General features: G+C 58.2%; 1 protein-coding gene across 15 annotated transcripts; it reads left to right on the forward strand.

Moving 5' to 3' along the window:
- The first annotated feature begins 276 nt into the window (after positions 1 to 276).
- On the forward strand, positions 277 to 9,323 carry CCDC9B (coiled-coil domain containing 9B). 15 transcript variants are annotated; one of them, XM_044925213.1, is made up of 14 exons: positions 539 to 1,135; positions 1,229 to 1,342; positions 1,626 to 1,724; positions 2,296 to 2,451; positions 2,542 to 2,667; positions 2,818 to 2,919; positions 3,323 to 3,522; positions 3,834 to 3,892; positions 4,506 to 4,559; positions 4,657 to 4,756; positions 5,335 to 5,377; positions 5,462 to 5,690; positions 6,219 to 6,420; positions 6,804 to 9,323. In XM_044925213.1, exons 1-14 carry the CDS (start codon positions 1,040 to 1,042, stop codon positions 6,823 to 6,825), a joined length of 1,602 nt encoding a protein of 533 aa, XP_044781148.1. In that variant the 5' UTR covers positions 539 to 1,039; the 3' UTR covers positions 6,826 to 9,323. The 15 variants fall into 15 exon arrangements, 13 of the variants coding, with proteins under 13 accessions (XP_025151699.1, XP_025151703.1, XP_044781153.1 ...); XR_006542880.1 differs by having other exon boundaries at positions 545 to 1,135; positions 6,219 to 7,291; positions 8,029 to 9,323; XR_006542881.1 differs by lacking the exon at positions 6,804 to 9,323 and having other exon boundaries at positions 522 to 1,135; positions 5,442 to 5,690; positions 6,219 to 6,349.
- The last annotated feature ends 1,454 nt before the right edge of the window (positions 9,324 to 10,777 follow it).

Below are 10,777 nucleotides of genomic sequence, written 5' to 3' on the forward strand. Positions count from 1 at the left end.
TCTTTACTAATGGGAGGGACAGAGACCTACTCGGCTGCCCATCTGTCTGCAGGCAGGCCCAAGCTGGGGTCCTACTGGAGCGTAAGGCCCCCTGTGTGGGCTTGCCCCGCCAGGCAGAAGTCCCTGCCAGTCTGTCTGGGGACACTGGGGCAGGGCAGGGAGAGGTGCTGGGCAGGGCCAGCTGGCTGCCGGTGCCCTGGTCCTCGCCCTCTGAGAGTGGATGGTGGGGGCGGTGGCCGCGGCGTTCCTGGCTGGGAGCCCAGAGGAGTCTTTTGTAATCACAACATGATCTCGTGTGCTGAGCAGCGAAGCCGGCAGGGAGAGGCCGGCGGAGGGAGGCCCGGCTCCGGTGGCTCCGGCTTCCCTCCCGCTCTAGCTCCCCCCAGGACTGCTCTGGAATTCTCTCCGTGCCCGCTGTTGCCATGCACTCAGCTGTGAGTGGCACCTTGCCTTTGGCGGGGGGCTTCTTGGGGCTGGGACGCCAGGCGGCCACATTCTGAGGGCAGCCGGGGACAGCTGGGCCCAGGAGGAAGAGGGCTGTGCCTAGGCGGGAGGGGAGGGCGCTGGGCAGGGGTGTCGGCCACGACGGAGTCCCTGCAGCCAGACAAGGAGGGTCCCAGGGATCACAGTGTGCCCGGGGGTCTCCGCGGCGGGGCCCACCCACGGAGCTAACTCTTGCTGGCAGCTCTTGCTCTCGGCCTGGAAAGGCTGGGCCTGTGGGAGCAGCTCTTTCCCACAGGCTGGGCGCAGGCCTGAGAAGTGGGGTCCATGGCCTGGGAGCCCAGCACAGAGCAGGGGCCTCTCTTTTCACTGTGGTTCTTGGCCTGGGAGCCCAACAGCTCCCCCCTCGACCTCCTGAATCCCCTGGCAACTTCCCAGTCACGGCAGGTTCCGCTGCCAGAGCCATTTATAACTCCCATTCCGGGCTCTGCTCCGCAGCTGAGCTCCCTGGAGAGCCGGGGGGAGGGGCAGCCACTGCTGGGAGCTGCGGGCCTGGGCATGAAGCTCTGACCTGAGCCCCCCGAGAGGACGCAGGGAGATGGCAGACGGGCCTCGCAGGGTGGGGGCTTACGGCCTTCCATGGGCCGACTCTCCACGCGACCGTTGCTCTGGGTCTGGGGCTATTCCTTGGGTGGTAAGAATAGGGTAGAATGGGCTGATGTAGAAGTTGAGGAACTGGTAAGGGATGGGCCCAGCAGTCAGGAGCTTGGGCCCCTGCCCTCCACAGGGGCCTCACGGGGCTGAGTCCCCGATGAGCAGGCAGGAGGAGAAGGACGCAGAGCTGGACCGGAGGATAGTCGCCCTTCGCAAGAAGAACCAGGCCCTGCTGCGCAGGTACCAGGTGAGTGGGCTGTGCCAGGCGGGAGGACCGACCGGGCTGGCACTCCTGGGCTTTGCCTGCAGACTCCGGCACGGTGGTCTCTCCCTGCAGGCTTGGGCTGGGACCAGGGTGAGGGTGGGTGTGTTCCATCTCAGAGGCTCTGCGGGGGTCTTGGGGACTCTGTGACATGGTGCGCCTGCCCCCTGGTGTCCCACTGGTGTCTCTCTGTGTAGGCCTGTCAGCGTCTGTGTATCTGTGCCTCTGGGGGGCCGTGGCCTGTGCTGACCCCCGGGCCCTCCCACAGGAGATCCAGGAAGACCGACGGCAGGCAGAGCAGGGGGGCATGGCTGTGACCACGCCGGAGCTCCTTCGTCCTGATGGCCTCACTGTCACCGTCAGCCAGGTTCCTGGAGGAGGACCCACCTGGGAGACAGGGTGGGGTGGCAGGGAGGTGGCGGCCCAGCTTGTGCCGGGGGAGCACAGCTGCCCCTGCTCCTCTGCTTCTCCCACTTCTCTTCAGGGGCACACCTACCAACCTCATGCAGCCCAGGCCACTGCTGGCCCCCACCCCAAAGAGCCACAGTTGGAAGGTGACCATGCCCTTTTCCAGCCCCAGAGCTCTGCACCTGTGCCCCCACGCACAGGCTGCCCCTAAACCCCAAGTCCCAGGGCACAGAGACGTTGGGGCTGAATGCCAGGAACAGCGTCTGAGAACAGAGCCTTGTTGTCTGAGTGCTTTGGATTTCCCAGCTCAGAGATGGGCCACTGTGGCGTCTTGGGCCCCTGGGTGGCCCCAGGCCTGGATAACCTAATGCCACTGGTATGTGAACGCCTCACAGAGGCAGCTCCTCAGTGGGCATTCCAGGGAGGGCCAGGGCTTGAACCCAGCCTGGGGAAGCACCCAAAGGACCCAACCCCCAACTTCTGCCCAGTGCTGCCCATGTGGTCTCACGGCATGGCACCTCATTCTGCAGGGGAAGCGGGTGGTCAGCCAGAACTGGGCAAGGAGTGCCCGTGGACCTGGAGCAGCCAGTGAGATGCTTGAGGATGAGCAGGCAGAGGCCCACACTGGCACCTTCTGCTTAGGGGAGCGGGTGGATCTGGCCGTGACCATGGAAAACAAAGCTGAGGTGAGCAGGGTGGGTAGGGGAAGCCTATGAGCCAGGAAGCCTCCTCTTCTTCCCTGCCTGTGCCACACTGTCCATCCTCACCTCCCCCAGGCCAAGCGGATCGTAAGTGAGAAGCCCACCAGAGCACGGAACCAGGGAGCAGAAGGGTCACCTGGAGGGGGCTTGGGCCGGAGCCCCTCCATGCCGACGGCCATCAGCTCAGATTCTGTACGGAAGGTACCTCCCCAAGAAGGGATGGGGACATGAATGTGGTGGTCCTCATTTGGGGGAGGCATGGAAGCTGAGTCATATATGTCCCCATCTGGGGGGATGTGGCCCAGGCAGCACCGGCAAGAATTCCCACTCCTTCTTCCCTTCTCTGACCAGTCTTCACGTCGGGTGGGTCATGCAGAGACAGTGCAAGTGAGAGATGTGTCCCAGCCCCTAACCCCTCCTGGACGTCTGGTGGCAAGCTGGTGGGGTCTGGAGGTGGGTCTAGGGTGTGAGAGACTGGCCATGTGCCAGGTGTGACCTCTAGATGGCAGCAGTCCCTAGTCTTGGCTCTTGCTCCCAGCAGCTGGGTGTCTCTCCACCCTCGGCCTGACCACACACCCCAGCAACAACCCCATGAATAGCACTATTATTATCCCCATTTCACAGATGAGGAAATGACCAACAGAGAGGTCATCTTGCCCCAAAGACACAGCTAACCCTGGATGGAAACCATGCCTATGGCAAACAGGATTTAACCGACATGAAATGGATCTAATTTTGGGGTGGGGATGTCAAAACCTTCAGAGAGGAAGGGGTTAGCAGACTCTCTGGATCCCCATCTCAAACCCAGGGCTGTTTCTGCTTCCACCCTATGGTGTTTAGTGTCTTCTCCCTGCAGGGTGTCCGGGAGCCTGGGAGTCCAGCCCTGGTCCCAGGCCCTGCTCCCCGCCGGGCACTGGGGGGCCCCCTGGAGGTGAGCTGGGACTATGCCCAGTGGAAGCAGGAGCGGGAGCAGATCGACCAGGCCCGCCTGGCCCGGCACAGAGACGCACAGGGTGACTGGCGCCGCCCGTGGGACCTGGACAAGGCCAAGCCCACGTGGGTGGCAGGGCCCGGCAGCTGCTGGGTTGACATGCTGTGGGGCTGTGTCAGGCTAACTGTGGACGCCTCTTGGAGGGCGGCTGGGACCCTTCCCAGGGTGGTGAGGATCTGCCTGGGCCCTCCGGTTGGGCCCTGGGCTAAGGGCTCTGTGCAGGTGCCGGGTTTCCCATCTTTCTTGGGCCCACCCTCTCCCTGCTGTCCTTAGGCCTGGGGCTAGGGTGGGGGAGGGGGTGTTGGCCCACCAGCAGCTCTGCAGCCTCTGTCCTTCCCGCCACCAGCCAGCCTGACTCCCTCTCTCTGCAATGCAGGCGACAGGGCTCCAGCAAGCCTCGGGAAGAGGGCCCAGCCAGGGTGGGCAGCACAAGGGGTGAGCCAAAACCCCACAACCCCACCCCTCCTGGAATTTTTCACCCCTTGCTCCCTCTTTCTCTCTGTCCTCTGTCTCTTGGCTTACCACGTATTTTCAGAGCTGGAAAGAAGCATGAAAGAACATCTTCCTTCCTCTGCTCCCTATCAGAGGAGGCACCATGACCTTTCTTCGCATCCTCTAAACCTACAACCTTTGTCCTGGGTTCTGATCCCAGAAGGTCTGGAGAGAAGGCTCACTAGGAAGTCAGTACTGGGGTCGTTTGGAGGCGTTGGACCCTCCTGGGTGGCCCCTGCTCCTTATCTAATATAGGGATAATTCCACTGCATTGCTGGCCCCTCATTTTACACGTGAGGAAGCCAAGGCTGGAGAGGCTGCTCTGCTGGTCACCTAGCCAGGAGTGGCAAAGCTAGCACAGGGGTCCAGCTCCCCTGATACTGCCCTAACCGCACCCCCCAACCCCAGCACCCAGGCCAGACTTTTTTCTGGGAACCAGAACACTCACAACTGGACCAAGAGAAGGACTGACAACTTCCTGGTCCTGAAAGAGCTGTTGTTGCTGCTTTGGCTCTTTTGTGATCCCACCCTTTCCCAATTTCCTCTTCCCCTTTAGGTCCCAGGAGTCAGCGAAAGCTACAGCCCCCACCACTGGCCCCTGAAGGCAAAGGTGAGTTGAGAGAGGAGGAGGATCAGGCCCCAGGAGCTGGTGAAGGAACCGGGCTGCCATGACCCTCTTCTCTCTTGATGTGTACCATCTCTTGCAGGCAGTGCTACTTGGGGTGGGCAACAGGGCAGACCCGTGGTGGCGCTGGCCACACGCAGCAAGGCTCGAGGGACAGAGAGGCTGACTGGCAGGGCCCGCAGGTAACATGAGACAGGGAGCAAAATCGGGGGAGGTTCTGGGCTCCTGGATTTTCTGGCCCTGCCTTACCTCTGGGAGGTCAGGCCGCCTGGCCCAGGTGCTTGCTCCAGCCCCCAGGGCTTCCGCCTCTTGGCTGACTGCTGCCTGGTGGCGGGTTAATGAGATGCTGGGAGAGGCCATCGGCAAAGGCAGCTGCAGCGAGAGCCTGGTGCCCTGGGAGGCCGGCGGTAATTACAGCAGTTCCTTTCCCTGGGGGAAGTCAGGCGCGCCTTTCCCAGGCAGCACAGGCTGTTACACGCCCATCGTCCCCACAGAACTCAAGGTGCTTCAGGCTTGGCCATAAACAGCAGCTGGGGACCTGCTATAGTGGGCAGTGTTTAGAGGAAATGGCTGGGTTTGGGGCGGGAGGTCAGGCTGGAAGGGAAACATCCTGGAGCCTCATTGTGGCTCTGACCCTCCTCTGAGACCCCTGGGCTTTCGGATCCCCCTGGGGGATGTGGGCTGCCGGCTATGGCTCCACATGGTGACGTGAGGTGGGGTGGGTTGGGAGTGGGACCTGCCACGTGCTGTGTTTCTGCAGGTGGGAAATGAAGGAAGACAGGCAGGAGCCAGAGAGCCAGGAGGTGGGTATTTGGACCTAGGATGGGGTGGGCTAGGGACATGAGCCCTAAATTCACCAACCAGTAGAGCCAACCTCTTGTTTTCAGGGAAGCCGAAGCACCAGAAAGACTCCGAATGAGAAGGAACATGAGCAGATTCAGAGCGGGATGGAGCCCGGCGGACCCACCAGTGCCCCGGGTGGAGGAACCACCCCCACCCCAGCATCGGAATCACCAGAGGGGCTGAAAGAGGAGTTGGGAGATTTGGCAGCCAGTCCAGCCAGTCCGGGCTCTCCACCAAACTCAGACTTGGTTCCCCTCGATCTCTCCCTAGGAGGTGCCAGTAGCTCTGGGCCTCAGGAGAGCGCGTGTATGCTCAGTTCAGAGCTTGGGGCCCAGGAGAGCGCTGCGTCCCGGCTGGAGGGCCAGGAGCAGCCCTTAGGGTCGACCGAGCCCCAGGCTGGGCCAGAAGCCCAGACTTGTTCCGGGTCCCCGAAAGGGGCAGAGCCCCTGGAGCCCAGAGAAGACAGGCCTGGCAAGGCTGGGGCCCAGCAGGGCCTGACACCTCGGAGCAGGGCCCCTAGAGGAGGCAGCCAAAGGGCGAGGGGTGCAGGAGGTGTGAGGAGCAGGACAGGGGGTCCTGGCCCTGCAGGAAGATGCTGAGCAAAGCTCATGGGAGCAGGGGACCAGGCTGGGGAGAGGAGGCGAGGCGCTGTCCAGAGTCTGCGCCATGGGTGTGTGGTGGCTGGCGGCTGTGGCGGCCTGGCTGAGCAGTTTGGCAAACTCTCCAGGGGAGTGAGACCATGAAGGCCAGGAGCCAGCCCCCGCCCTCACAGGTGCCCCCTGTGTGTGCTCTCACCTGCAGGTACAGCCCCTGGTGCATGCCCGCGCCACGCCTGGTCTGTGAGGCTGGTGAGCTCTGTCCCAAGCCTACTGCTGCCCAGGCCACAGGCTCCCCGCCATGACGAGAGGACAAGGCTTGGAAGCACTCAGCAGCCGGCTCACCTAGCACCCGTCACCCCCAGGGCCTGGCCACCCTCTCCAGCTGCTGGCTCCTGGCTTGTCAGGTACTGCCAGCTTGTCAACTGATGCCAACCACAGCAGCTGGCATGGCTAGCCCAGGCCTGGGGCCCTTTCCTACACTTTCCCCTGCCTTGCACCCATGTGACTCTCAGTCCCAGAATCACTGGATGACCAATGGGGGAACTTCACAATCACCTGGCTGCCTACTACCTTTCGGGAAGAGGAGGCTGAGGCCCAGAGGAAGGGAGGCCACAGCCTGCGGGGACGGAGCTAGGGACAGAAGAGCAGAGCTCAGTTCTCCTCTGTGAAAGGAAGAATCTCGAGAAAGTCTCTGAAGCGGGGTGGGGTGAAGAGGGGACAGATGGCTGGCTCTCCCCACAGCAGGGTTGGGGAGCTCATCTTCAGGGACCTCCTCCCCCACCCCCAGGTTAGACCTGAGTGCATCCTGAATGGGGGAGGGGGAGCCTCCCACCTGGAGTCGTTTTCTGCCATCTCCAACTTCCTCTTCACACCATCTCCCTGCACTGTGTCATGCCAAAGCAAGGTCTCAGGCAGGGACTCAAGAGGCAGAGAAACAGCAACTCCAGCTAAGTACGACATCAGGACTCATCTTTCCTACTTAGTCTCTGTTCCCCGCCCCCAACCCCAACCACTGAGACCCACGTCTGGTGAATTATCCAGACTCCGCACAAGCTGTGGCTTCCTCTCAATTCAACAAACATTTCCTGAGCACCCACTACCAGCAATGCAGCCGGTGGGCGATGGGAACTTTGCCAGCAAGAGGGAGGGAAGAAGCCTCGTCATCCGGCAGATCCAGGCTGCACAGCAGGAGCTGTTCTTGGCTGTAGGTGCCCGACAGGGGCTGAAGATGGTGGCAGGAGCCCAGAGGGAACCACCCCACCGCTGTGTGCAAAGGTGGGCACGCCTTTCTTTCTCATCGGGTGTCCCCTTTGCCCCCAAACTGCGGCTTGGATCTCCCCACATAGCCCGGCCGTGGCTGTTCCTCTCTGCTGACGGTCCCAGGCTTCACTGGCTTCTCAGGGTTCTCTCTGGAGTGTCCAGATCATCCCCAGCATTTCTCTCCACTGTGAAAAAGAGGTCTGAATTGTGGCTCAACTGTGAGGCCAGGCTTCCTCACTGGCTCTTGCTCCACGAGCCACCCCCTCTATTGAGGAGGACGGTGGAGGGGATGACTTTTCAGCAGATCCGATTGTTTCGAGTAGTGCTTCTTACACATTAAGGTGCAGACGAATGCAGACTCTAACTCTGGGCTGGGCCTGGGAACCTGCATTTCTCATAGGCTCCAGGTGCTGCCTTTACTGCGGGTTCCTGGACCACACTTTGAGAGGAAGGATTTGGATTAGAATATATGGAGGGCTGAGGACAGAGACAGACTCTAGACTCTTAAGGGCTGGCTGCTGGCTCTACATGGGGTGGTGGCAGGCTGCCCCTGCCAGGTGGGAGCTTCCTGGTCTCAGAGTCGGGTGGGAAGCTGAGGCTTTGGGTTAGAGGCTTGAGAGCTGGTGGTGCCAACTTCCTGTAGTGGGGAGTGAGAAAGTTGATTGGGAATGGGGTGAGGTGAAGGTAGTTGGAAGAGGTGGGGATTGATCAGAGGAATTCCGGAAAGGCTTAGGAACATTCTGTGCATGTAGGGAGAAGACCCCTGTGAGATATGAAAAGGCAAGGGTGAAAGATTCGAAGCTTAAGTTTTCCTCTTGTGATCTGGTCACACATTTGTGACTTCAGAGCATGAAACTGGCCCTGGAACCCATGACTCCCAAGGATGGAGCTGGAGTAGAGCAGGTTCAAGCAGAGCCCTTGAATTCAGATGTCTCCCAAATTGTGAACCAGAATTTGGATTCTAAGAATTACAAACTTCCCCCAACTGCCAATGCTACCAACTATACAGATGTGCCTTCATTAAAGGGTATGTGCCAAGTCATGTTTGACTGTGGGCTGGAGATGTAGTTTGGGCAGAGGTCTGCTTGAGGCCTCATGACAAGACCTAAGCGGGAGAGGAAGCTGGGCTAAAGGGCTAAGGAAAAATGGGCTTCTCTCTCTCCGGGTGTTAGGAGAAAGGGATGTCATGGGAGTGAGTCACGAGCAGTTGGAGAGAATGGAGTCTGGCATAGGATATCTTCATTATAGGAAGAACTGTAGCACAAGGCAAGTATCAATGAGCTTTCCTTAGAAAAGGGGAGCCCTCCTTCAGGAGAAATGAGCCAGCACTTCTGGTGGACACAAACCCTGCTCCAGGATGAAACCAGCTAAGGGGCAGGAGGGAAGGGTAAACATCCCTCCACAAAGCTCGGGGCCATGGAAGGCTGCTCTGCTTCTTCCTGGATCCTTTGGTTAAAGGCCTGGCTGGGAGCCTTCTTGGATGTCCTTCTCCTCTCCAACCAACAGACAAGACTGCTTCTCAAAGGTGGGAAGTTCTTCATGGGACATGGCTTCAGGAGCCCAGGCACAGAGCTGGAGGAATTGATGAGAGAGTGCAGAGGGCAGTAGGGGGCCAGCAGGGACCTGACAGCTTTACCCAAGGTTTCAAAACAAGGCAGAAGAGGTGGAAAGCATCTCTATCCTGGCACCGATCACCTCACAGAGGGGAGCGGAGACCACACTGTGAAGGAGGTATTTGGGGGATGACAGGCAGCATGGTAGAGCGGAACAAACCCGGGCCGTGGAATCCAAGAGACTGAATCTGAATTCTAGGTCTGTCACCTGCTAGCTGGATGACTCTGGTCAATTTTAATGTCTAAAAGCCTCAGTTTTCTTGTTTGCAAAATGGAGCTAGTAATACCTATGTTGAAGGATTGTTAAGAAAATTAAAGGTGAAAATATGCAAAATACCCCTGGCACACAGTAGGCACTCTATTAACAGTAGCCTGGCATGAAGAAGACACTCAGTACATGTTTGTTGAATAAATGAAGTAGTGATTTGGTGTGATCTTGGTCTACTTTGTCTTCTCTCTTTTCCATTGCCTTCTCTTCTAGTCTCATCTTCACTGGGGTCAATGCACTCTCAAAAGAAGGGGCGGTCTGTAAAGGGTGCTCCCTTCTAGGACAGTAAGCTGCCTTTACTTCCCTGGGGTGGTCTGGGTGAGTTGAAAGCATCACGAAGCGACTCTCCTCTTACAGGAAATGTTCTTTGCCCTCATCCACCCACTGATCACAAGGATGTCCTCAACTTTTCCCCCTAACTTTGACACTGGCTTTTGCAGTTCAGGCATTTCCTTTTTTCTTCTGTTTACATCAAACAGAATCTCACAAACTCACTCCCCAGAAACAGACTCCTTTGTGGAGTTGGCTTCATGCCTCCCAAAGTTTTACCACCCGAAGAAGTAGCATGCCTGTATTTTCATATAATCAAGGGATGGGTAACTGGGGATCCCTGAAGTAGAGGATCCCCAGCTATTTAACAAGGTCCAAGTTTGGAAGGTTTGACCACCAATCAGTTCCAGCTCCAAACCCTAGCCTCAGGGACAGGAATAAAAGGAAAAGATGGCACTGGCCCCAGAAAAGAATAAGGGAAATGCCCCAAATCCCAATATGGCCATATTTTCTTAATTGGGGGATTAAGTCCCGGGCAGGGAGTTTAAGGGAATAGGAGAAACGAAAGGCACCGCTTCACTTCTGCCTCTTGAGTCATTTATCAGTGTCCACAGACCCTACAAGCATCTTGTCCTAAGTGAGGGCTATCAGGGCTTATGTGGAAGAGCAGACACACAGTGACCACAGCCCCACAGGAGGTGGGGGGAGAATATGAGGCTGGGGAAGGCAGTGAGAGAAGCTGCAGAAAGCACAGTCCGAGGCTGCTTTCTCTCAACGAGTCTGCCGGCCTACGTCATGGCCTCTCATTAAGCATCCACTTGACGCCAGCGAAGTGAAATAGCACAGACCTGGCACCAGAAGGAACAAATGTGGCACCCACTGCTCCTTTTAAGGACTGGCTCGAGGAACAGCAGGCCCCAAGGCAAGGCAGGAGGTCAGGCAAACACATCAGTATCTTTGTGGGACAGGGAGAGAGGACTCTTTCAGGCCTGCCTCCTTCTTAACAAGCTTTCCAGGGCAAGTTCTCCTGCAACCTTCAAAAAGAACCAACAATGAAGGCCTTTTCCCTTTTAAAACTCTAGGGACACAGTGCTTCCTCTTCCCCCAGCAGGGCAGCTGGCTTCAACCAAGAAGGAAGGTCAAAAGTCACCTTTGATAACCATCTGTCCAAACAGTAATACCCTAACCCCAACTTACTGAATCAGAGGGACAGTGGGCTGGTGCTTCTCACATGTTAGTGTGCATCCGAATCACCTGGAAGCCTAGTTAACGCCCTACCCAGCTCCATCTCCTGACTTTCTCATTCAGTAGCTGTGGGATGGGAGCTAAGCCATGGCATTTCTTTTAAGT

This window comes from Bubalus bubalis, chromosome 11, assembly GCF_019923935.1.
Source record: "Bubalus bubalis isolate 160015118507 breed Murrah chromosome 11, NDDB_SH_1, whole genome shotgun sequence".
Classification (NCBI taxonomy): Eukaryota; Metazoa; Chordata; class Mammalia; order Artiodactyla; family Bovidae; genus Bubalus; species Bubalus bubalis.